At 40.5% G+C, this 25,601-nt stretch overlaps 3 protein-coding genes across 4 annotated transcripts; 2 read left to right on the top strand and 1 right to left on the bottom strand.

Moving 5' to 3' along the window:
* Window positions 1–4: 4 nt before the first annotated feature.
* Pdzd8 (PDZ domain containing 8) lies at window positions 5–9,395 on the bottom strand. Its single transcript, XM_065481058.1, has 17 exons — window positions 9,290–9,395; window positions 7,768–7,959; window positions 7,508–7,705; window positions 7,257–7,449; window positions 7,047–7,204; window positions 6,773–6,995; window positions 6,598–6,717; window positions 6,261–6,451; window positions 6,046–6,205; window positions 5,851–5,993; window positions 5,580–5,797; window positions 5,201–5,525; window positions 4,757–4,969; window positions 4,488–4,706; window positions 4,227–4,436; window positions 2,056–2,244; window positions 5–1,795 (listed from the first exon to the last, which is right to left on the bottom strand). The coding sequence occupies exons 2-17, from the start codon at window positions 7,942–7,944 to the stop codon at window positions 1,724–1,726; spliced, it is 3,009 nt and encodes a 1,002-aa protein (XP_065337130.1). The 5' UTR covers window positions 7,945–7,959; window positions 9,290–9,395; the 3' UTR covers window positions 5–1,723.
* MED20 (Mediator complex subunit 20) lies at window positions 2,642–3,628 on the top strand. 2 transcript variants are annotated; one of them, XM_065481063.1, is made up of 2 exons: window positions 2,642–2,755; window positions 2,804–3,628. In XM_065481063.1, the coding sequence occupies exon 2, from the start codon at window positions 2,885–2,887 to the stop codon at window positions 3,518–3,520; it is 636 nt and encodes a 211-aa protein (XP_065337135.1). In that variant the 5' UTR covers window positions 2,642–2,755; window positions 2,804–2,884; the 3' UTR covers window positions 3,521–3,628. The 2 variants fall into 2 exon arrangements, with proteins under 2 accessions (XP_065337135.1, XP_065337136.1); XM_065481064.1 differs by having other exon boundaries at window positions 2,682–2,755; window positions 2,812–3,628.
* A 447-nt stretch (window positions 9,396–9,842) lies between the features above and the next one.
* LOC135937804 (plasma membrane calcium-transporting ATPase 3-like) lies at window positions 9,843–25,270 on the top strand. The gene is given in 18 exon segments (XM_065481057.1): window positions 9,843–10,180; window positions 10,441–10,662; window positions 15,149–15,337; window positions 15,391–15,620; window positions 16,011–16,146; window positions 16,221–16,403; window positions 16,406–16,731; window positions 16,790–16,896; window positions 17,035–17,170; window positions 17,223–17,461; window positions 18,500–18,944; window positions 19,507–19,701; window positions 19,757–19,963; window positions 20,015–20,213; window positions 20,555–20,757; window positions 20,812–20,963; window positions 21,027–21,126; window positions 21,454–25,270. Coding segments are annotated over 17 exon segments (3,279 nt in total). The 5' UTR covers window positions 9,843–10,180; window positions 10,441–10,514; the 3' UTR covers window positions 21,538–25,270.
* Window positions 25,271–25,601: the final 331 nt, after the last annotated feature.

Here is a 25,601-nt window from a genome sequence, read left to right as displayed (position 1 = left end):
AAATGCCTTGAAGTGATATACGATGTCAAAAATGTTTATTACGCAATGATATGTGACATAGTTTTTATCGTATTTTTAATGACAGTATATATGATATCAGAAATTTCACCTGACAATTAAGATCAAACTACATTATTTACCTATTATCAACGACTGAAATGGAAATGGAATGGAAGTGTAGTGTTGGAACGATGATTATTATATACATATACAGCTGGTTTTTTATGTCAAAAACTGATGGCAAATTTGATAATTTCAGTTTTACCAGAAATTTCTTACAAATTATAATATAATCCTCGCGCACACGAAAAGTATACTAAATCAATATTATTCCAGGTAAACTCTACCATTCTCAAGCACACAAACCAAGTCCGTGAAAACGATATTTTTTGTGATTTAGGGGTACATTCCGATATATTAATAGTTAATATAATCACAGGCTCATTACAGCACATAAGTCATCTAATTAATTGAATGTGACGAAATAGTCATACAATACAAACGGTAATTTCATTGAACATTATAAGCTAACTCGCTAAAATTGTAACAAATAAATATTTAGATCAAATGGGCCTCGCTTGAAAAAATATATATTCCAAAGCATCATTCCATATCTCTCTAGCAGATCAAGGAGTGTCATTTTTCAATACAAATAAATATGGTTTTGTCATCCAACTTTTAAAGTCCGTACTTGATGAAAAAGTATAATGTAAAAAAATAAAAATAGTTATTTTGATGAGATTTTTACAAGTGATCATCACTAACTTATAAAGAAATCACCCAAAACACTACTTGCAAGTATTTTGTGTTGCATATAATAATAACGCTATATGTTAACACCTGAGAAATAGTAATCTGCTGATAAAAGAATTGCCAAGAAAAAAATTAAAACAAGGAAAAATTATGAAAAATTTATTTAGGAAAGAAAACTTCCTAAAGACGTCCTATGTCCCTTGCTCGAATATATGCTGCACAAGGGGGAATTTTGCCATCTCAAACTTTCAAATCTCTGATTGCACGGCAATTTTTTCACGTTTTTCAATGGAGATACATCTAAAAAATCTATCAAAAATAATTAAGTGTGATTTGAGATATTTGCAAACCACAGACACTGAAATAAAAAGTTTCTCATATTCAGCTGCTGCTGTCAAAAAGATTTTCATACAGAGCATAGCTAATTTAAGTAAGAAGTGCTGTACTTCAATATAGTTTAAGTATAAAACCGAAGCTTAATAATTATTATAAAAGAAACATTAAGAGACGAAGAACTCGTATCTTTAACATGTATGTGCTCCTCAATTTTTCTTTGAAAACGCTTCTGATAAAAGGATGTCGCTCAATATTAGGAAAAAATATACAAGTTTTAAATTTAATATAACTATACTACCATACGCTTTGTAACAATCGTTCAATTGAGGCCAAATAAGGCCAAAAGCTGACGTTTCTAAAAAAAATGATACAGATATATGAGACATGACCACTTTGGTTCATTTCAACCAAAGGAATACAAGAATATAATCAATAAATGCCACTGATAACTGTAAGTTTATCCGATTACGCCCGCTTCAAATCTTTAAAAGGTGCGGCATACTTGTTTGTATTATCACGCAACAAAGAGACTAGTAACAAAATGCGATGCATCGCTTGAATAATGTAATTATTTCCTTTAGGCAAATTTTTTTATGTTTTCCACATTTAATTGTTTTGGTGTTCTTTACTATAGTTATCCTGCAGTGTTGTTAGTCGCAGCGTTTGTTTCATCAGTCGCAACTCTTTGGGTTCCAAGCTCATCGTCCTGCATGACCAAATAATGTGGTAAAAATACAGTTTTTAGAATGCCGATATTGAATAAAACCTGAACAGTGGACAGCAAAATGTCCCACGGCTCAAAATTTTCATATCTATTCCTTTATAGTTGTTTCTAGAGGCCAGAAGATGCCGTAAGGTTAACGATTCAAAATTCTTAGTGCCGAAAATAGTTTTCAGACAGTAAAATACTTTTTTAGCGCATCGCGTGTTGTGAAGTATGTTACGCTTACTTAAATACGTGCTCACCTCAGTGTCTTGAACGTGCTGCAGTCCAGAACAGCAGTGCAGCATCAAAACCGTGATCGCTTGAACCCGTTTCTCGGATCTGTTGAGTAAAATCTCTCGCGATATTTTCTCACTCTCGTCTTCAGGCTCAGCCTGCACTGCCTCTTGAATCTGCATTTCTCTATCCATCGAGATCTTTAGCTTTGAGATCTGGAACAAGTGCGGACACAAAATTTTGTTATGCAAAACAGGAATATTAAAATTTAAAGTTGTACATACTTAAAATACATACTTATAAATAAATTATTATAGTTAAAACCAGCTTGTAGCCTGTAACCCAAAAATGCGTGAATTTAAATATGAGTCGATACATTAGTTGACACAAAATCGAGCATAATGACTTCTAGAATGGAAAATGTAAGCCCTACCTTGCAAATTATATTTTTCTTCGCTTTTTGAACATTTTTTACAGTAAAACCCTGATTTTGAAGCAAAGGTAAATTTCATGAGTCCCCCCTCGTTTTCCCAGTCGCTTTCGCGTATTGAAATTCTGGAAAACTTGTGAAAGAAATCAGTCCCTTTGCTGCTTCGCGCCACTACAATCGGTTACACAAACGAAAATAACCGGTGTTCTAACATCCCCTCCCCTTCTCTAGCTTTCTGAAAATCTCCAAATTGTAAACATCAGCATCAGCAGTGACAGACATTGAACTAGCAGCTGGTAAATTTGATGTTCAATCATTCCACTTGCAAAACTAAAGCTGTTTAGGTTTAAAGGCCATCAAATCTACACAGGTCAGTGGACTCGGCCATCCCATTCCACGTGAAAGGCCTTGTTAGCCGCAATAACATGGGCGTCACTATCCTGCTATCGTACCCTGTGCCAGAGAACAAGACCGGCCCGCAGACCGCGGAGCTTCTGATCAAGCGGATCGGCGCTCTTGGTGCGGTTCAGAGCGGCCAGTTTCTCGTCGACTGCGAGACGTTCAGCTCGGGACCGACGATGGGCGGCCCGCCGCGCACAGTGCACGTGTTGCACAACTCTGAGCAGCCAGCCGCTGTGTTCGCGCTGCTCGAGAGTCCTGGACCGCCGCCGAAGACAGTGCCGCTGGTGGCCGACGGCCTCTTCGACCTGCTGATGCTCAAAATGAGCAGCATCTACGCCAGCAAGAAGCAAACTCGCATGGAGGCCAGGGGCACCCGCTTCGAGATCGCAGACTTTCTCGTTAAAATCGGAACAGTCACCATGAGCTCCAATTTTAAGGGAGTGCTGGTCGAGGTGGAGTACCGGCCATGCTTTATTGCGGGCAACTGTTGGGAACTGATGCGCGAGTTCATGCAGTCCTTCCTTGGTAGCGTGGTGCAAAACACGCCGCCACCATACTTCCAGGTGCACAACAGGCTGAACGACGTGTATCAGCCTTTGGACACAATCCAGCAGTACCTTGACCACTTTGCCTCATATCGGAAAGTGGCCGGACTTTAATCTTTAATAAATTGCTCCAGTGTTGAAGATTGTGTACATATTAAGAAGAAACAGACTTAGCTCCTCTCATTAATTACTAATTGCAAATAAAATGTAATTTTCAACAAATGATTTCTTTCCTTTCATGCTCCTACAAAATTATCAATTGGATGAATTCAGTTTAGCGCCCTTAGCAGACTCGATAAATTTCAGGGGGTATTTTTCAATGACCATCATTGATTTGAAACTAAACGCAATAACATGGGTGTCACTATCCTCATACTATACCCTGTGCCAGAGAAAAGACCGAACCCCAGACAGTGGAGCTTCTGATCAAGCGGATCGGCGCTCTTGGTGCGGTTCAGAACGGTCAGTTTCTCGCCTACTGCGAACAACAATTTGCAAACAACTGGGCTATCAATTACCGTAAAACTTCCTGATTTATCCAAATTGTTTCAAACATAATCAAACAATTTCTTTAAAAAATAGGTCTCAGTAGTGCTTAACATGTGCTAATTTTTTCTCTGGCATTTTTTACCTGCGGCTAGCGTGGCCAAAGTCACGGTGGATGACGCAGCGCAGTGCGGCAGGCTGAGACCTCTAAGTTTTAATTATTTAAACTGGCAATGCATATTAAAAATTTATAGCATGCCGTAGAGGATACAGTCGTTTGAAAAATTTATCCACTCGTATAAATATGGGAAGAATAAAACTATGCGTCACTTACCAGCTTGTTGATTTTTTCCTTGCGGCCTGACTGTCCGCTGTAAAGCTGTTTGCCCGTGTCTTTGGCCAACGACATGGCCTCTTCATTGTCGAATGACCTTTGCAGAAGTTGCTCCATAGCCTCTTCAATCAGAATCTCGTCAACAGAGTCATCCAGAGCAGCGAGACCGGTTGGGAGTTCAAATAATAAGGCCGGGTCGGCAATTGACGCCTAATACAAAGTGGTTCCAGAATAACTACAATTGATAGGCAAGTAAACCACCTTTCTGCTTGAGGAGGGCGAGACCTGTGGCGAATGTGGCAGACTGCGTGAGAAGCTGAGCGAGAGCGAGGGTGTTGTATTCCCGCTCTGCGCAGTTGGCGTCGAATTTGCGCCATTTGGGGGAGCGAGGCTGCTTGCCGAGCCGGCCCTTTTGATGCTTCTACTCTGAGCAGCGTTAGCAACAGATGCGAGTAGACCGCCCAGTCCACGCTTGGAACTCTAAAACCGTCAATAAGGATTTCCCACCTTTTAAAACAATCAATTTTTACTTGAGGTGTCGTCGGTGCTTCTATAGTAACCCCTTCGCCACCTTCGACTTCAGTTGTTACAATTTCAGGAGTTTTGGTGGGAGACATTCCTTGGAGCAAGCACTGGTCCTCTTCAATAGGAACACACACGGCAGTCGCTTGACATTTCACGACACATTTTTTGTGACACGTCATTTTGCAAGACCGACACTGGACAGCATCTTTCAGCCAAATCTGGAAACATATGTTATTTTACACTAAAAATTAAAATTTTGACCAATGGTCAAACTTTGCATGCCACAATAAATTTAATATTTTTCTTGGCACTGTTTTTAAATTTATTTTTTGATTGGTGCCTGTTGAATAAAGCAAGCTTTGCGCGTTTATTTTGATTTGAAAATCGTTTCATAGAAATTTAGTACCTTTGATTCCATAAAACGTTCAGGGGGGTTGGAGCCTATTTACCTTTTTGCAGCAGAAGTCGCAAAGGGTGGTTCGCGAGAAATGAGTCCTGACAAAGTCATGTGAAGTTGACTCATCAGAGCCCCCTAGAAGGGAAATATTTGGTGTTGAAGTTTCATGCGCTGGAGACTCTTTTCCAGCTGGTGTGCTTGTTGGTGTTTCATTAAGACCACTATCAGCGTCGCCCCTACCAGAAAACGAGGTTCTTGCAGAACTGGGTTTGTACTTTTCAGACTGCGCGTCTTGCAGAAGGATGAAGCAGAACAGAGCATCTCCAAAGCAAAAGGAAGGATCAAACCCGGAGTGATCCGTCAGGGTATGTGGGGATCTATCAAAAGCCCAGTTTAAATCTTAAAATAGGGTCAAAAACAGATGGTCTTACTGTGAGACGCAAGGCTCCAAGAGCTGCCACTTCTTGATCAAATGACCCAGTCCAGTGATGGTGCACTTGTCAATTATTTTGTGTAAAGGAATGCTCAAGTGGCCCATGAGAACGTCTTTCCCGTCACTGGACCCGCTGTGAGCTGACCACACTCCAAAGTTAAAGTACTTGACATTATCACCAATTTGGAATGTGACAGATTCATTGAAATTGAGATCCTGAGGAGAAAAGTGAAATGAAAATGGGAATTATACAGAATGTGATATACTACAGAAGAAAAAGTAAGTTCCTTTGTCCGATAAATCTGGATTGCAGGTGCTGATTGTGAGCTCAACCGTCGACCCTCTACCACTGGCACCTCTTCAGGCAATTGCAAATTTTTCATTGCTGCAGCCGGCTTCTTGATAGGAGAGCCTAGTTTTTTTATTAAATTAAAACTTTTCATGTTTAGGAAAGGATTGCTTACTTGACGGTGATGCTGTGCTGGAACCACTACTTTCAGTTTCAACTGAACCAACTGGGTCAGGCTCAGTCAAGGTGAGGCGACGTCGCACGCCAATAGGACTGCTGTGTGGGCTCAATTTGACACTTTTCTCCCCATTTTCATCCACCTCCTTAGCAGTTTCCTATGTTTAAATCAACAACATAATTGAGGTCTTTATGAATTTCTGAGATACCTACTATGTCTAGCTTACGTGACCGTCTTCTCTCAATTCTGATAGGGAACCTGCGAGGAGCAGCTCTCAGCAATTTGCTCGCCTGGCTTAGTGAAACAACCTTTGTTCCTTGAACCGATAGTAAAATATCACCTTTCTTCAGTTTGGAAAAGTATCCTGGCGAATTTCGTTCCACAGTATCGACAGCAACCAAAACTGAAAATAATACCACTTGAAATAGTAATTTCAATAGCCAAAGTATTAAAAAACTCTGTTTTTAATTTAATTTTATATAAAACTTTTAAGATTCAAAACCATTCGAATTTTTTTCCCGAAAACATGTCGTGAATGAGATTCAATACCTTGTTGCTCAGTTTTGAAAGTGACTCCTAGATTCTGAGAAGGCTTCCTGAACACTATTAAATCAAGAGTCATGACGGCAGACGAATCTGAGAGAACGAGTTCAGTCCACGGAGCCTCATCTATAGTTTTGGATTATCAACCAATGGAAAATAACAAATTAACTATGCAACTTACCCACAGCCAATGTGCAATACACATCTCCAGCAACTAGTTCCGAATTCAGTCTTGTACACTCGATCAAAGAAACTTTCAGCACTCCAGGTGGAATTTTCGCAACGTCAGACTGGTCAAATTGATCGTAGAATGACGGAGAAGTCTGCAGCGGAGCTTGGAAAAACGGCTTGTAGCGCATTTTGAACTGCGGTACCGTGTGCTTCTTTTTCACCGCTTTGCGTATCTGCATTGAAAATGTTTACCTGCTTGATTTTGAGACAAAATAATTACTTACCTGGCTAACTATCAATGAGGTAACTTGAGGAACAGGTCTTCCCTGGAAGTGCGAATCGACCTGGAGCTCCAAACTAGGCTCATTATAGAAAGTGAAAGACCAATGGGAGAATGGCTGTCGAGTGAACCTAAGTCGAGCACGGCCGGAAAGATGGCAAACTATATCCAAAGTTAATAACTTTCCATACACAAATTGAATGCTCGTGGAAACCTTTAACGGTGATCTTTGCTGGAGCACCAAGGATTAGGCGGACGCTGGTTACAAGCTGAAAACCTCCCTCGTAGTGCAGGTCCACACTAAGGTCTAGCGTTTCAATGTACTTCTTCGTAGGATGCAGAACGACATCTTGAATGCTGATCCCGTTGAAAATGGGAAACTTGGAACCCAAGTCAATTTCCTTTATCTAAAAATTAAAAATATGTTCACAAACCGAAACAAATGTAACTTCTTGATTATCTGACAGAAATTTTATCGATAAATTTCCCAGTTGTGGTTCTTGTCAGCAACTCATCAAATTCTAGAGTGAGTTTCTTGAGAAACCAGAGACGGACCTCCTCGGAATTTCTCAGTTCGTAGTACAAAAAGTGGAAGAGAAGGTTCAGGGCAACGCAAGTCTCTTTTTTCGGCGATTCCGTGGTGTTGATGATTTGTAGCAGGCTCTATAAGGTACAGGGCAGTTTTTGTATTATGTATTACACAAGCTTTTGGGATTGCAACTTGCCTGTGGCAGTTGGAACTGCTCAAAATTTGGTGTTTCTAGCGCATACTCGGAAGATAAGGTTTGGTTTGACTTTGGCTTTAAGTAGTAGTGCAGCGCAAACAGCAGAGCCGCAACTGCGATGAAGGCTCCGAAAAAGACGGACAGCACAATAAGCCACACTAAATCTAGGTTCATCATGTGTTGTTATAAGTCCTGAAATCAAAGAAGTCATTGTGTTAAGTGTCAAACTAAATTGTTTTATTATACATGTCGAGTCATATTGGTTCAAAGTGGAATAATTCAAATTAATTTAAATTGCTCAATAAAAGTTATCAATTTATTAAATATTGCCAGTTTCAAAAAACGTGAAAAAATCAAACAGCTTTCAAATTTTAAAAAACTATTGACAAATTAAACAGGTTGTCAGTGATTTTCCATATATTAATTTGATTCCTCTCGTCGCGACCTATCCAATGGTGTGCGATTATGGGGTTAATTTCACTTCTGGCGAAATAAATCTCCACTAAAGAGATACATAGTGCTTGCCGCTTCATCTTCTCAAGGATTTCCACGGCAACATGGGAAAATTTTCCCAATTTTCAGACCAGAGATAAAAATTATTTTGTCGTATTTTTCAGTACTGATTCAGGTCTACTTCCTGATGGAACCGCTTTTTGTTGTTTGTCTGAGGTATTGGTAATCTTTATGTGGTTTTTCAATTTGATTGAATAATATCCTGTATTTTTTTAAAATGCTGAATGTTTAGCAGTTTTATTCAAGCATACTACTTGATCTTACAATTAGTTGAACAAATAGCTGGAAAAAGAACATATATATATTGGGAGCTCTTATGCTGGGAAAGGTAATGTGTTTTCTGCGAAAATTTAGTAAAATTTAAACAAAAATGCATCCATTTTCCATCCAGTAGTGGTCAAAATTTTTTGAATAATTTTTATAAGAAGAAAAAGGTTTCCTTTGGGATTTTATGACTTTTACAAGTAAGATTAATATCCATATATCTCTGTGAACTTAAAAAAGATTTGATTGACACGATTGACAATTTGGGTTTGGTGGCAAAAATTGGCCTTTTTCAAACCAATACAAACATTTATTTTTTATACAGTGCACTGCACACGATGTACTTAAAGTTATAAAGAAAAGCGAAAATTGAACAAAATTCTGCAGAGTTCGGTCTTTGAAAATAATCGCTATTCAACATGCATGATCGATAACGCGATTCCATGGTATGTATGCAACATGATTCTAAAGTGCACAGATAAGTAAGAATTATAAATCAATCGTGACGTGTTGGATAATAATAAATTTCACGGCGCACATGATCTGAAGCAAAATTATATAATTATTTTACTCAATACATAAAAGCTGTTGGTAAATTTATTGCACGTTCCACTTGAACTGGAAGCTCTTGTTATTCTCTCCAATTTGAAAACTTGACTCTAATTCAAATATATAGATATGATACCAGGGAATGACTGTAAAATAGACACGCCAAAATCCACAATGAACAATTTTTATAATATACCTCACAAGGTCAGTGACATTCCTCGTCGATCCCTTTATTTACTGCTATCATCTGGAAGTGCGAGTTTGGCTCTGGTTCGGCTGTTAAGCTGTTAACAAGAACGAACAAGGATCGATAAGACGCCACGTTCAATCCCCACTATTCATTACACAACCATTGAGTCAAGAATCTAAACCATAGTTAAGCAAATTTTAAAATGTCGTTTGTACCAGTCCTGTTAAAAGTGATAACAGTCTACAGGAGACAAGGATTGGGATAGGGATAGGTTGAACGCAACGTTGCATGATTATTAAAATCCACCGGCAACCGATTCACAAATGAATTGAGTTTGAAAATTATTTTGTCAAAGCATTGGAAACTATCTTCTCAAGCGATATAATAAGAAACAAAATTGACCTGTATGTATTTGGCCCACAAGCTCATCCGTTTAAAACGGGCAATGTCGTATTTACCTTTGAAAGCAAAAATGACGGTACCGGTTCTGATACTGTTTCATTGAAGCGCATCGAAAAACCAGCTGGCAACGTTGCAAATGGGCGTTAACAACAGAGGCACCGCACACTACATAGTGATAGTCGCCTGAGCACCTCGACGGGCTCGGTGTCGGAGTACCTCACCCTCAATCAGAGTCGGAGTGCAATCGCGGCGAGGCAGATTGTGACCGTAAATTCGATATAATTGTGCCGCGTGCTGAGTCGGCGAGGGCGCGACATATCGGCCTGTGGGGCATTGTGCGTGCACTGATCTCAGCATTTCGGCTGTTGCTGCGGTCGGGAGCTGCAAGCGGCGCCTGTTGGCGAACCAGTTGGTGCCCTAGTTCTATAGTGATGGCTTTATAGCTGCGAGGCTCGTTACTTCATCAACATTAGAGACAGTAGTGCGCCTGGAAAGGTAGGTGCGTGCTCGTGGAATCTCGACGCGGCGTCAGCCCCAGCTGACGGACGAGCTGGACAGAGGCGGCTCCGTCCGTCGTTTCTGTCAGCCGCCGATTAATTTGCAACCCCCGGCTAGTTACATATACATACATGTGCATACTTAAGTGGGTGCACGCACCCATACACCCGGTTGTTCTACCCCCGTATTCTGTATTAATTGTGTGCATCTAGTGGTTGCTGGGCTTATCGTGTGTTTGTGTGGATGTCGTTTTTCAGGAAAAACGGAGCGAATACGAGCCGACTGAAGCACAAGACTACAATACTCCCTGTTAGTTTGACAGCGATCGACCATGGATTCGGACCAGGTGCAGTTTGGGTTGACCCTGAAGCAGCTCAGGGACCTGATGGACCTGAGGGCTGCAGAGGCGGTCAACAAGATCGAGCAGTACGGTGGCATCAAAGAAGTTTGCAAAAAGCTGCACACATCGCCGGTCGAGGGTTAGTCCGTGTTTTTCTATCTCGTATATTATTGACGTAATTCTCAAAAATACAAACTGTAATCCTTATAAATGTTTGTACATTTTATTGAAGGGGAAAAAACAAAGATAGTTGAGTTAACTTGAGTAACAATCAAATATTGACAATTTCTAAACAAGGGTTTGCTTTGCTCACATCTAACGCCTAAACGGAGCAAAGTGATCCTGAATGCAAACACTCGTCGTTGTGCATGAGCGACCGATTTGATTTACATGCGTCCATCGATTCACCGGCGTGCATCGTTCTAAAAATAATGCGACAAAAAGCGGCGCCCGATCCAAGAGGAAGCAGTTAGCTGCATGATGAATAATTGTATTTCCGCCATTGTTTCCTCGGAGACGGTTGATTCATTCCTAGTGTAGTAATAATATGACATTTTTTCTATTCTGTATGTTTGAGTAGTACATAGATCTGTTTTTCATGTCGAGCTGGAAATATTTATGTAGAGCAAAAAATAATAGTCGAGCTGTAAGTCCAGCGTCGAGTTAGGCGAGAGGCGTTGCTAACTCTTTGACACTTTAGCGCGAGGAACCGAAAAGAGTCCTTTATTTAAATGGCAATCAGCACCTTGCTCGCTAATTTATTGGCCGATCCTGACGTCATAGGCGTTTTTACGTCATTACTTGGCATACCTGGCGAGCACCGCGGGAATTCGGCTAAACCTGCTCCTCCTTGGTAAAATCACGACTGTAACTCGCAAATAATGGCTATTTGCAGGACTTGATTAGGATATTCAACACGTGTTTGTGCAGACGTGAAATCCATTCAAATATGCACATTTTTCTTTTCGCTGCTCAAAGATCGTATTTCATCGCTTCCTTTTGTAATGATATTGGTAAAATTACGTTTAAAATAGCGATGCAGTCCTTTCAACCGTTAAAGATTTGTAATTGATAGCACTTCTTAGCAAAGAATCGAAATCCGATCCGCGTTTGTGGCTTTGGAAGGCATTCGGTTCGATCAGTCATTACTTGCATACCTTCGCATCTCTAGCCTTAACCAGACGTGTTTACTTAAGTCCTTGAAACTTATTATATAAACAAAATATGCAATTTTATTATGTAATTACTTACGTTACGTAATAATCCCACGATTGCTAATACTTAGCTGATAAAAGATGATAAATAATCTTCAAGAATTATTACAAAATATACGAGAGATTTAATTTTTGCATATATATATTCTAGCGTGTAAATTTGAATCAGTGCTTGAAGGACTTTCGAGATTTTTAATTAAAATTATTAGCCAATTTGCTGGTTGCTTTCAAACTTTGGAGTAGTCAAAATGAAAAATATTATGTTTCAATTATTCAAATGTATTTGATTTTAACCTTCGCAAAGTCACTGCTTTCCAATCATAAAACGATTGTAATGCCGCCATTTGACATTCACACAATACGATTAAATTTATTTCGACTCTTCTTTAAAACGATGGCAGATAAGCCACTCAATTTATTCATAAGCTCAGTGCGAAGGTAAATCTGTCTGGGCGCGGATTTTTCTGTTTGTGCGGTAGCCAATGTATTAAAATGCAGACATGGCCACTGGCTTGACGTTTGTAGGGTAATATAACGGATAACTTCAATAAATAGATGCGTTGGCAGATGGTACGATGGTAATGACAAGTATCGTTTTGGACCGTCTCTGCAGCGGTGACCTATCACATTACTCGCTATTCTCTATGAATACCAAATGAGCCGGTTTCAATTGTGCGCTTTCATTCTCCGATTTCCAATGCAAGTCCGTGATCCTCAAATTAAATTTAACTTCTGCAGCCCTGATCAGGTGACGGCGGCGCTACTATTTTAGGCGCTGCCGATGCTGGAGAACAGACCAACTTTCAACCGACTCCGTGTGTGCTCGCATTCTTTGCTATTTTCGTCGGGCAGCTCTAAAAACTAGAGGGTGGCATTAACTTTTTCGCCGGCGCCCGACCGAGAGACAAAGGGGGAGAGAACGCCAGGGAAACAACCAAACTTTCAATCTTGTTGGGGCTAAGTTTAGCAGCATCTTGTCTCTCTTTTCATCTCTGCGTGCGTAGCTCGTTTAAATACACGTGTCGAGTGCGGGAGAAGCAGACAGCGTTTTAAACTGATTCACTCCTAAAATTGACCGCTAGTATAATTTAGATCCTTTGTTATGTCTGGGACAACATCTGAGTTCTATATGGAGTCGCTTGCTCTAAATTTAAATTCCGTTCGAAATACTGTTCTTAGCCATTAAAAGAATACGTTTGAGACACTGGAATTTTACAAATATGAATTGACGTCAGTTCTCTTTTCAAAACACGAGATTTAAAACGAATCATGAAAACATTTGAGCTAAATATTTTAAATATAATTACATTTATTAGTCAGAAAATAAGAAATCGTCGCTAATATTGTTATACCAAGCTGGATTTCATGACGTATGTTGTTTTTTTTAACGAAAATATTTTATGATTAACGAATCGTATTAAACTGTAGAAAGCTTTTTCTTGTTCAAAATAAGCCATAAACAGGCGTATTTGGGGCGTAATAAATCGATCTATTAACCTAATTTCACTCTACCGTGTGTATATGATTTATTCTAGATTTATTCATCAACACCGAAAGCAGATATGAAATCAATGTTTCACATTCATTCGGTAATTTTCTGATAAAATCGAACATGAGCGACACCGTCGAGCTCGGGTGGGTCAAAAAGTGATTCGAATTTTTTATCAGAGCCAGGTGGAGCTTTCGGATGCGTAATCTGAGCTCAAAACGCGTGCAAAAGAGTCGATAAACGCATTCAGACCAAAGAGACAAAGAAATCTACGTCAATGCGCGCACCCGCCGATAATTAGCATCTAGTATCTTAAAATTTAGATGTTTTCCTTAGATGACAAGTTTGCGTCAGAGCTGTCGATTAACAGCTCTGACTTGAGGTGGAAAATTCACCGTTTATGTGTGGTGAATCAACTCATAACTACTCTACGGCGGCGTCACCCGTCACACCGCCGGCTAATAAATTGCGCGGGATGCAACAATTTACGCGATTGTCACATGACAAAGTGAAATGAATAAGAAGCGCGCGCGGTCTTGTGTGCGAGCTGGATGATTCCATGCACGCAGTATTATCTTTCAAGCGTTTGCGTCAGCTGCGGTGGCGCCTAATCACCTCGCTCGACCCATTCATTTCGCATGGTCTTTTCCTTTTCGCTCACTCGGCGACTCGAGGTGCACCCCGCGGCACTCGCAGATAATCCCGCTCGCTGCGGCCGCGGGAGTGCAGCCAGCAACACTCGCCGCCTGCTTTGAATTTGCATTTGATAAGATAGTGCGTGTTTCTCGTGCCTATTTCCAGAAGCGCTGTGTATTTCATTTCGTGCAAATGCATTTTAAATATTTAATTAAACATCGCCGCCGACGTGTTTGCCCGCTGATGCTAGAATAACACGCTTTCCGCCCCCCAAGAGCGACACTGCCCGCGCAGAAAAGCTGCAATTTCATTAGTGCCACAGGGTTGGGAACTGTAACCGCGGTCTTGCGGTGCATTCATTAAGTGCCCAAACTAAAAAGCTTGGAATGATAACGACTGTGGAATGGGTCGAAAGGAACTAAATTCTAGATAAAGGCAGCTAGATAACACTATGTACTCAGGCTGGCCATAATTTCTTTATTTGGCAAACCCATTGATTTCTTGTCGAGCGCCAGTTTTTAGTCAAGAAATTACTAAACTAGAATGCAAGTCTTTAGCATTCAGAAACTTAGCTGCAATCTTGATTCACTTGTGGGGCTGTATTAAGGTAAAAAGATTTCCGCACTTGCTTCCGAAAAGTTTCGATTAATAAATTTATCTCGCCGCAGAAGTCGTTCATATTCATCGCTTATTGTTAGCCCACCAATCAGTACCTTCCGTGATATATGATATACTAAGTTTAAACATTATATTTTCATTTCTAGTCAAGGATTTAAAAATAATGTTAAAATTTTTTAAAACAGCAAAATATTTCAAATGCATTTGTTTTCTAGTGAAAAATAATATTATTAACAGCCCTCGTATTAGTTTCAATCTTTATTATGGTATTATTAGTCTATAGTTGACAACCCCATGCAATACACATGACTTTTCAACTTTAGAGCATGCAACATAATTGTACTCTTGTCGCCAGGGGCGCAGTTTTTGCACACGCAGACGAGTCATTAAGCTAAAAGGCTCGACCTGTAAACAGAAATTTGCATGTTTATAATTGGGAGATGGCTGCGCTGGGAATATTTTGCACTTAATTCATCACCATCAAACCCACCAGTAGCAGTGTCGAAAGGAAAAACGCGAAAAAAATGGAAAAAATATAAAGAAACCTTAATCAAGGCGTCGTTTCGGTGGAGAAAACTCTCATTAGTGGGCCGTGCGGTGCACCACCTGCGGCCATGCCTTTCCTCTCTCTCTCTCTCATTGTCAACCCTTTCAACTTTTTGTTGCAGGGCTGAGCGTGCCGACGCGAGACATAGAAAGACGCCGCGAAGTGTTCGGCTCCAACGTGATCCCGGCCAAGAAACCAAAGTCGTTTCTCGCGCTCGCCTGGGAGGCGGCGCAGGATTTTACTCTGTTAATTTTAATTGTGGCGGCACTCACGTCACTCATACTCGGCTTCATTGTTCCTAAAGACGAAGGTGGGTGCCCCCTGTCTAATTATCTCAGCTCGTTCTGACATTGTGGTCGGCAGTCAAACCCGTGGCAGGCGAGGAGGAGCACCACGGCTGGATCGAGAGCTTAGCCATCTTCATATCGGTGATCGTTGTCGTGTTGGTCACCGCTTTCAATGACTGGTCCAAGGAGAAGCAGTTCCAAGGCCTGCAAGGTAGAATCAAGGGCGAACACAAGTACTCGGTGCTCAGAGGTGGAGAAGTCATTCAGATCCCAGTCGGCGAGATCGTCGTGGGAGACGTCTGTCAAGTATGTGTGTTCCAGGCGTTAAATTTAATTAACCGGCTTTTTCCTTTTTCATCTTAATTATCCATGACCATATATATGGTTACATTATTTAGACCCCATGCGGACAAAGATTGTTTAAAGTTTTGTCTTTAGACCATGCAATCAGACCCACTAATGTAACAATTACTAATTTTAATATATAATCTGGTTGGTCATGCTATTAAAACTAAATATCATTTTACTTAAACTAGTTTGTATAATGCGTGGTCTCCAATGAATTTTTTAAAGATTTTGTCCATCAAATTTTGGTAACCTTAACTATTGCAAAGCGAGCTTAACCCTCAAAGTTGATTTTAATGAGCGCCAAACGAGAGCTTTGAAAAATAACGACGAGTGTCTCTGAATCTGCAGGTGAAGTATGGCGACCTGTTGCCTGCCGACGGTATCATCATCACTGGCAACGATATGAAAATGGATGAGTCGTCTCTCACGGGCGAGTCGGACCACGTAAAAAAAGGGGAAAACACGGATCCTATGCTTCTGTCTGGTGGGCCGATATTTGTTTGATGCCGCATTGAACCACGAAGTAATTGTTGTTTTGCTTTCTTCTCTTGGCTGCAGGCACCAATGTGATGGAGGGCAGCGCTAGAATGCTGGTAACAGCGGTCGGCATCAACTCGAAGGCCGGCATTATTTTCACTCTGGTAGGCGCAGCCAAGCAGAAGAAGAAGGCCAAAGGAGGTAAAGTGTCATTTTTCAACTCGCGTGCTCACCCAGAACGAGCTAATTGGGTGCCTATGCGATTGCAGACGACAGTTCTAGTTCGTCGAGCAACTTCGGCGGCTCGACCGATGAGAGTTCCGAAAAGAAAGAGAAGTCTGTGCTGCAGTCGAAACTGACTAAGTTGGCGTTGAATATCGGGTACTTTGGCACCGCCATCGCCTTGCTTACCGTGATCATCCTGGCCGTCAAATTCTCGATCAACACTTACGTGATCAACGAGACTCAGTTCCAGTGGTCGCAGCTGAACGAGTACATCGGTTTCATCATCACCGGTGTAACCGTTCTGGTTGTCGCCGTACCTGAAGGTCTTCCGCTCGCCGTCACCCTGTCTCTGGCTTACTCTGTCAAGGTGCGAAATCCCCGCCTGCCTTATTGGCCTATTTGCCATGTAAGTTTTTATCTTGCAGAAAATGATGAAGGACAATAACTTGGTGCGGCATCTCGACGCTTGTGAAACGATGGGAAACGCGACCGCTATTTGTTCGGACAAGACTGGTACTCTCACTACAAACAGGTAAACTAAACAAACACTCAAGATAAACGCTGCCGTTGTTTGGTCAAAGCTGCAAAGTAAACTTGAACCGCCCGGTGGAGATTTGCCATCAAAGAGAAAGAGCTGAAATGGAATTTAAAAGTTTTTCCTTTGTTACAGAATGACGGTTGTGCAGTCTTTTGTTTGCAATAAGCTGGCTAGAACGTGCGATGAATTCCTTGCAGTGCCCGACAAAGTTGAGGAGATGCTGATCAGGTCGATCGCCATCAACTCGGCTTACACCTCTCGTGTCATGGTAATAAGTGTAAAAAGTGACTCCTCGTGATGTTCATCTTCTTTTGTCGCAGCCTGGGGAGCCGGGCGAGCTGCCCAAGCAGGTCGGCAATAAAACCGAGTGCGCTCTGCTCGGCTACGTGACGAGTCTGAGCAAAAGCTACGAGAAGGCGCGTCTCGAGTGCCCTGAGGAGACATTCACCCACGTGTACACGTTCAACTCTGCCCGCAAGTCGATGGGCACTGTGGTCTGCCGGCAGGGCGGTGGATTCCACCTGTTCGCCAAGGGCGCGTCTGAAATCATGCTGCAAAAGTAAGATTCCGATCCGTTGGGCCAATGGCCTACCGCAAAACCTATTCAATAAAAAAGTGAAAGTAGGCCAATACGAGTCAGTTGCGATCGTGAATAGCATCCAAACGCAGGTTTTGGCTTAACTCAATTATCCCCACCTGACTGCGTGAATTAACGCTTGCTCACATGCTTGATTGGCAACTTAGTGAGGCACCGCGTGATTCAAATTCAATTAAATATTGTCTCATGGGACGCTTTAGATAATCAGCTCGCACGTCAATATTTGGACTAGGCAGTTTAGTCTCGTGCGTTGCTCAATGAGTAAATATGAGAGAGATTTCCTGCACTCTATAAACGGTGATCAAATAAATTAACTCCCACAAAGGCGTCAAGTATTTTCGAAACTGTTCTTGTTGTTTATCTAGATGAAATATTCTTATTGTTAATGTACACATTAATTGTTGTTGTTGAATTGGAAGTTTTTCAACTGGAATGACAAAAGTAACTGTTGATTTACCTGTGATATAATGATAAAACTATTTCTCTAGCTCAGAAAAATACAGCGCTAGTTAATTAAATAAAAAAAACAAGGTTAGCTAGTTTTGTGGAGCTTAAAATTTTTTGAAATATTTGAGAATTTTGGAAAGCACAAAATGACCCAATAATAATTGACTCTTCTATTTCAAGGGAACCAAAAATCCTCACAATTTAACAAAAATTGTACTATTAATAAATATATTACAAAGTTATTCCTTAAAAAATAGTCCAGTCTGTAGCTTGAAAACAATTCTAGATTGAAAACTTTGGGACTGGTGATCCATGTAAACACCACAAAAGTGAGGAAAAAAATTTGCATGTTGAGCAGAGCGGACCCAGGGTTCCCTTGGTAGAGGCATTTCTTGTTAATCCTATACGACCCCGCAAATGTCTCGTTTTTTTAGATTGAATTAAATTGCACGCAACATCAATAAACCTTGTTAGAAATGACTATATTCTAAAGAAATCCTCGCCTTGGCACGAGTGCAGTAAGTAGGTTTGAAAATGTTAAATTGACCGTAGGTGTTCATTCATATACGGTGAGGGAGGAGTGCTGGAAGAACTGACAGCAAAGAAGCGCAACGACTTGATCACCAAGGTGATCGAGCCGATGGCTTGTGACGGCCTACGCACCATCTGCATCGCACACCGTGACTTTGTACAAGAGAATGCGGCGAAAAACGAGAAGCTGATTGAACGCGAGCCCACGTGGGAGGAGGAAGATGACATCTTCTGTAACTTCACCTGCCTCGGCATCGTGGGCATCGAGGATCCAGTGCGGTCCGAGGTGCCTGACGCCATCAAGAAGTGCCAGACTGCCGGCATCACTGTCCGCATGGTCACAGGCGACAACATCAACACAGCCAGGTCAATCGCCACCAAGTGCGGTATTTTGCAGCCTGGAGATGACTTTTTGGTGCTTGAAGGCAAAGATTTCAACGAGAAAATCAGGGACGAAAACAATCAGGTGAGTCAAGATGCCTTTATATTTGAAGTGTAGGACTAATTATTTTAATAATATGAATCAAAGTAGGAATAAAAGTCTCAAAACCAGTTTTTTGTACTTATTTTCCTAGGTGTGCACAGTTTTGCACTACTGCTGAAACGGATTTTGCTGGAGACCAATCCTTAAAAAATCGGTTAAACGTTTTCATGATTTGACTAAGTTAATGGCAATGCATGGATAATTCTAACATCAATCTTTGCATTATGAAATAATTTATATGTAAAACTTGGTAATTTTCTTCCAGTTCTTACCATTTAGAATAATGGGATGCATTTTAAACAAGGGTTATTACAATTTTAAAGCTGGGTATTGTTATTTGTTTGAAGCTATTGAGATTAATTTTTTAAATTTATACAACACATTTATTCTTGACTAAAAAATGTCTATTGGCACCTAAGTGTGAATTAAATTTTATTGACCTGCATGATCTCCTAAAAAATCCAAAAGAATAACTTTTTTAAATTTAAACTTCTAATTTAAAAACAGTTGTCTGAAAAATAAAACTTGCATATTTTTATTTAAGATCCAACAAGAGCTGATTGACAATATTTGGCCCCGGTTGAGGGTGCTGGCGCGGTCGTCACCCACGGACAAGTACAACCTGGTTAAGGGCATCATTGACAGCAAGGTGAATCCAAACCGCGAGGTGGTGGCCGTCACTGGCGACGGAACCAATGACGCGCCCGCCCTCAAGAAGGCCGACGTAGGCTTTGCCATGGTGCGACTCGATAATGCTATTCTTGTTTCGTGGATCTAATCAACCGTGATTTTAGGGCATTGCCGGTACTGATGTGGCCAAAGAGGCGTCAGACATCATTCTTACTGACGATAACTTCAGCAGCATTGTGAAAGCTGTGCTTTGGGGCCGCAACGTGTACGACAGTATCTCCAAATTCCTGCAGTTCCAGCTGACGGTCAATGTGGTTGCTGTGACGGCTGCTGTCATCGGATCGGTCCTACTCAACGACAGCCCCTTAAAGGTTTTTTAATTGCTTCTTGCCACAAGAATATTTATTTTTATCTCCTGGCAGGCTGTGCAAATGCTTTGGGTCAACCTGATCATGGACACTCTGGCCTCGCTGGCTCTAGCCACTGAGATGCCCACGCCTGACCTACTCCTGCGTAAGCCATATGGCCGCACAAAAGCGCTCGTCACGCGCAGGATGATGAAGAACATCATTGGACAAGCAATATATCAGCTCGCCGTCATCTTCTACCTCCTCTTTGCCGGTATGATTTTTTTACCGAAATAACCAATATTTGCACTGTAGCTGCTAGGTTTGATAGGGACAAAAAACACTCGTAGTTCACGCTCTTTAATTCCAGTCTCTAACATTGTGATGCTGCATTTTCTCTTTCAATACATGTCTTTAAATGCACAAATAGTCTAATTGGCTGGGAGGCGTCCCACTTGCTGGTTTCGCAACTTTTGTGCGGCTCTAGGGAGGCGAAAAGATGGCCACATTGGGCCCAAGCTACTATGCGGACCATAAGATGTTCTAGCTCTTATAAGATTGACTACCACGCGTAGCTAATTAAAGAGTCTATTATATTATATGTTCCATTGACAGGTGACGTGCTGCTGCAAATCGAATCAGGACGTGATGATTCCGTTCCAACCCAGCATATGACAGTTGTGTTCAACACCTTCGTTATGATGACTTTGTTCAATGAAATAAACGCAAGAAAGATTCACGGCCAGAGAAACGTGTTTCAAGGAATCTTTACCAATCCCATCTTCTACGGCATTTGGATTTCCACCTTTGTTCTTCAGGTGAGTACCCAAACTTGCTCACAGCCAAAGTGTTAATTGAATTGTTCGCTTCAGATTTTGATCATTGAGTTTGGAAGCGCGTTCTTTTCTACAAAAGCGCTCAGCATCGACCAGTGGATGTGGTGCTTGTTGTTCGGCGTTGGCACTTTGCTCTGGGGCCAGCTGATCATTTCTCTGCCAAACAGAATGGTTCCCGAGAAGTTCTCGTAAGTTTTCGCCTCCAGTTATATCTTGATTTGAGTCTTTAATGTCCTTTTGCCCCTTTTTAGACTGGGAAAAGATGATCCCGCATTGCAAAAACAACCAGTTGGCAAGCCAAGTCCCGGGCAACTTCTCTGGGTGCGGAGTCGTAAGAGAATACTCTCGCAAGTAAGTTTGAATGACTATTTTTCATATGTCAAAGTTAGTGAAATTTTTATAATGTGAGTTAGGGAAATACAATTTCTAGATTAAATGAGATATTTTTACAAGATTTTACAGCCAAATATTCTAGTTAAAAATTCAATGGAAATTAAAGAAAATTCATCAACACTGATATTAGTCTCTCATTCTCCATTGCAGACCGAGCAAACTTGGAAAAATAATATTTTATTTTCCTGTTTAACATCGTAATAATTATGCTACCGGCCTAGGCTTAAATTCTATAGGATTGGAATTTTAACATCATTCTAATTAAATGCACCATTAAATTTTCAGATTCGTGTAGTGAACGCATTTCGAGCAACAATTGACACCACCAGACTGCAAGGGGCAGCTATTAAGAAGATTGAAGGGTCGTAAGGTGACCAATAATGCGTGGCGACATACTGTATGTTGTTGTAAAGTTAGTAATTTATGGTTTCATTCTTTGAGGAGTGACTTTTTAACGGCGTTTTAACTTCTTAGTTATGTAATGTGTGTAAATAGCATGATACAGGCGTTTAAACGATTTTGGAAGAGACAATTTTAATCGCCTTGTACTAAGCAAGAAGGATTGTGTGCTACTGATTGGTTCCAAGCAGAGCATTATCTAGGTTACATTTAAAGCAAAGTATTAACTCAAACCGATTTCTATATGACACTGCTCCCCCATATTAAAATTGAAGCAAGTGAACGACGAAACATATTGGCCTTTTCAAGCACGGTGAGTTTTCTAGATGCGTTGTTGAAATTTTGCTGTTGTCCTTACTCAAGTTTTCTATCACATATTTTGAGCAGTGTTGCATTCGTTAAATTGAAACAAAAACGGGTTTGCGAGGCTTATCGTTAGAAACACCACGGTAAAAGGTGTTTCGCGTGGACAATGCCTAAAGGGCCTTTTTTTAGCTCAATGCTGGCATCGTTCACACCAACATACAAATTCAAACGACTTGAACATTCATTGAAGGAGATACAAAATATAAGTCTTGAGTACTACTCGGCTAGAAAAATATTAAACGTATCTTATGCCAGTCAAACAAATTTTTAAGGCAAATATTTTTATTTTGGAAAGTTTAATCAAAAATAATTGAGAAAAACATTCAAGATGAAGCAATTGTTTTGGTTTCTGAGTGTTCAGGTCGTTAAACCCCCAGAATATCATTTACCTGTCGGTGTACTATTTTAAATATTCAAAGGCGAGAACTTAATAATCTTTCACCATTTGTGGTCGAACCCCTAGCTATATCAATATAAATATTCTAACTAGACGAGAGTAAATTCACATAATAAAAAATCAGTAATATATCCATTATATGTGTTCATAGATGAAGAGTGAAATTTTACGAAATTACTGAGAGAATCTTGTTTAGCGAGGTATGCATGTGCATAATATCATATAAAACTATACATAAACTAATTTTTCACTTAACATGCACACACTTTGTACACACTTTACTATGCGAGAGGGGGAAAATTTTTGTCATTCCGCCTCTCCGTGTCTGTTACGAGTGGTTTACACTCTTTCGACGATTATTATAGGCCTCTGTCAGACATGACTTAAGTAGCGTTTCCAAAGTGATCCGATGAATTTGCAAACGGGTTCATGCGGGGGCCGAGGAACTTGGGCCCGCCACGCACGCACGCGGCTGCGGGGGTTCAATAATCTGTATTTTGTGTAGCGAAGCAAACCGATGGGTTGGAACTCGACCCTCGACCCAGACTGTTTTTGCACTCTCCGCGTTGCCGCTCAGTACGTTGTTGTTCCGAGCGGTGCGTTTGACACGCGCGCAGCCAACAGCCGTGCCAGTTCGGACCTTTTAATCACTGCCTTTTCTGTGTAAACACACGCGAGTTGCAAAGGGCAAAAACGACGAGTTCGTCTTTTGCCTCGGTCCTTTGCGTTGACAGCAGATGGCGCCACTCTCGATTTCCACTTTTTGTCGTTTGAGTTAAGCAAAGTAATAGCTTATTTTTCGGGAAATTCATTGATCGGGCTTTCAGCATGTCGATAACTTGTTAAGACTGCTGGGAACGGATCGACCGCGAACTGACAATGTAAGCGAAAAAAGTTCCTGAAACTTTAAAATCGTCGGTGATGCCATCTGGTGGCAGCTCTGAACAGAAAGGATTCGCGCAAGCGGTCAGTTGCGCGTCTTGACATTCTTCTCTTTCAGTCTGTGTATTTACACGCATGTACGCTTTTTGGTGAACACACGTGGTTGCAAAATAATTCACAACAAATGTGTGTTTTTAGCATTACACAATCTTCATCTTTCAGCAGATTGTTGTGATTGATATTTTTATAGCATTAAATCTGCCGATTGATTGTTGGTAAAACATTTTGGAGCGAGAGGAGAATTGTACACATGTTTCTGTAAATTTTGAATTTATACAAACGATTATTCCATTTGCTTGTTGACGCGTTGGCAGTTTTTCTTACTAGTACGTGGTTACGAAAATTTGAATTAATTCCAGCACCAAATTACCTGTTTCTAGTTCATCTTGTACAGTAGGCTGTAGATATTCAAATAAGTCGCCTGATGCGAGAGGCGACCTAACTGATTGATCAAGACTATTGTAAGACGAGAGGGGAAAAGCAACCTTTTCTGAAAGGCGTGCGTGTGCCTGCACACGAGCTTATTGGGCAATATCCTTCCGAAAAAGACTTTCTTGCAACGTGCTGTGTGTGCTTTTGCCACTTTCGTTCAACTCTCCTCAAAGCTGTCACTTAAAGCGGAGGAACAGTTTTGTTGCGGTGGCCCTCAAAGATGACTAAAAAATGCTGTAAAAAGTGTCTCTTTCAACTATTTAAATGTGTAATAATTGGTGATTCGAACTGATAAAATTTGTAAACTTGAGGTACTAATTAAAACCGGCCCAGTAGATTCTAAAACCCAGAGTGACGAGCCAGAAAATGGTTAAAATATTAAAAAATAATCAAATTAGGTGGGAAAGTGGGAATTAAATCTACACTAGTGCTATAGTGGCCAAAAATCGGGTAAAATTTGCTGTTTGGTTAAACTTATAATAATTGCAATAGTTCAGACAAAGAAGATTCAATGTGATTGCCAAATTCTTGACGCAACAAGTATATTGCAAAGCCACATACAATTTCTTATATGCACAGTTTTCTTGTTCTTTAAAGTTGCGAGACAACTAATTAGAGTCAAAGCTAGGAGGGCGCTGCGTCAATTATTGGTTTTCAGATTGTTAAAATTTTAATATAAATAATCTAACGCCTAGAAAAACCCTTGATATCAAAAGGTAAATTCTGTTTACCCGATTTTCTTAAAATTAGCATTTACACCCTTAAGTCTGATTGATGTGGTGCATTAACATCGTCACTGTGAGAAAATATCAGAAAAAAGTTTACAATATCAAATAGTGTCAAACCACAGAGAGGGTACAAACGAGAATAGTTGCACTGCTTGCGAAGGAAAATTTTCTAGAAAAGAAAAAACTATGTTTCTCCTTACTTTATGCTGGGTAGCGCGCGTACTTGATTTCAGTATTAATTTTAATTTGTCTTATTTAGCTTATGAAGTGTGTTTGTGTGTCAATCACTAACTATATATTAACAAATAAGAGTATGTACAATGCGTTTCACGTGTACTTATAATTATTTTCACTGCAATTCCGAGTCTGTAAAGAAGCAATGTTTGTGTTCAACTTCTATACATTTCCTTTCGCGCACTTTTCGGAAAAGTGCCCTACTTATTAATGTACTTGTATTAATTTTTCTTACCGAGACAATCGTAATTTTTATCTTTACTCCCTCACATTGTTGATTATCGTGCGCAATTCATGCACTGGAAATTAGTAAGAAATTAATCCAATGTTAAGTACGGGACCACTCTACACTCGACTTACTTAGACAGATTTTCTTGTACTCTACACACGGCGTTCATCTACTTACATGCAGGGAAAGGCGATTTGTTCACCGCGCATCCTAATCATATATTGTAGCCCCTTTACCATTAGTTAAAAGCAGTAACTGAGAAATCGTATTATACTAACTCAATCGGGACACTTGGAATTTTTGAACAGATAAAAATGGAGCTGTGTGATGATAAAGAGAGAAAAATAAATAAGCCTGAAAAGTTGACACCTTAAATCATGCTTGGTCATTTATTTTATTGCCCTTCCTCCACCTACGGAACACCACTTGAAACCAATCACAATCATCACCACCTTTCACGTGTTTAAAAATTTTACTTTGAAAAGTGTTGGTTTAAGTTTAATCATATTTGCAAGCTGCTGTTATTGACATATATGCCTAGTTGATTTGTTAGAGTAGACTTAATTTGGAGGGTGATCCACAGAATGAGTAGATCACCAGTGACGATAAATTAATTTTCCTAGGCCTTTATCAACTTGTGTGCAGGTAAGAAATTAGTACAAATTTCGCCGGTCACGCGGAAGACCTTGTAAATGAATTAAAGTAC

This window comes from Cloeon dipterum, chromosome 2 (genome assembly GCF_949628265.1).
Source record: "Cloeon dipterum chromosome 2, ieCloDipt1.1, whole genome shotgun sequence".
Classification (NCBI taxonomy): Eukaryota; Metazoa; Arthropoda; class Insecta; order Ephemeroptera; family Baetidae; genus Cloeon; species Cloeon dipterum.
The sequence above is the reverse complement of the archived record's forward strand: the minus strand, read 5'-3'. Positions and strand labels throughout refer to the sequence as shown.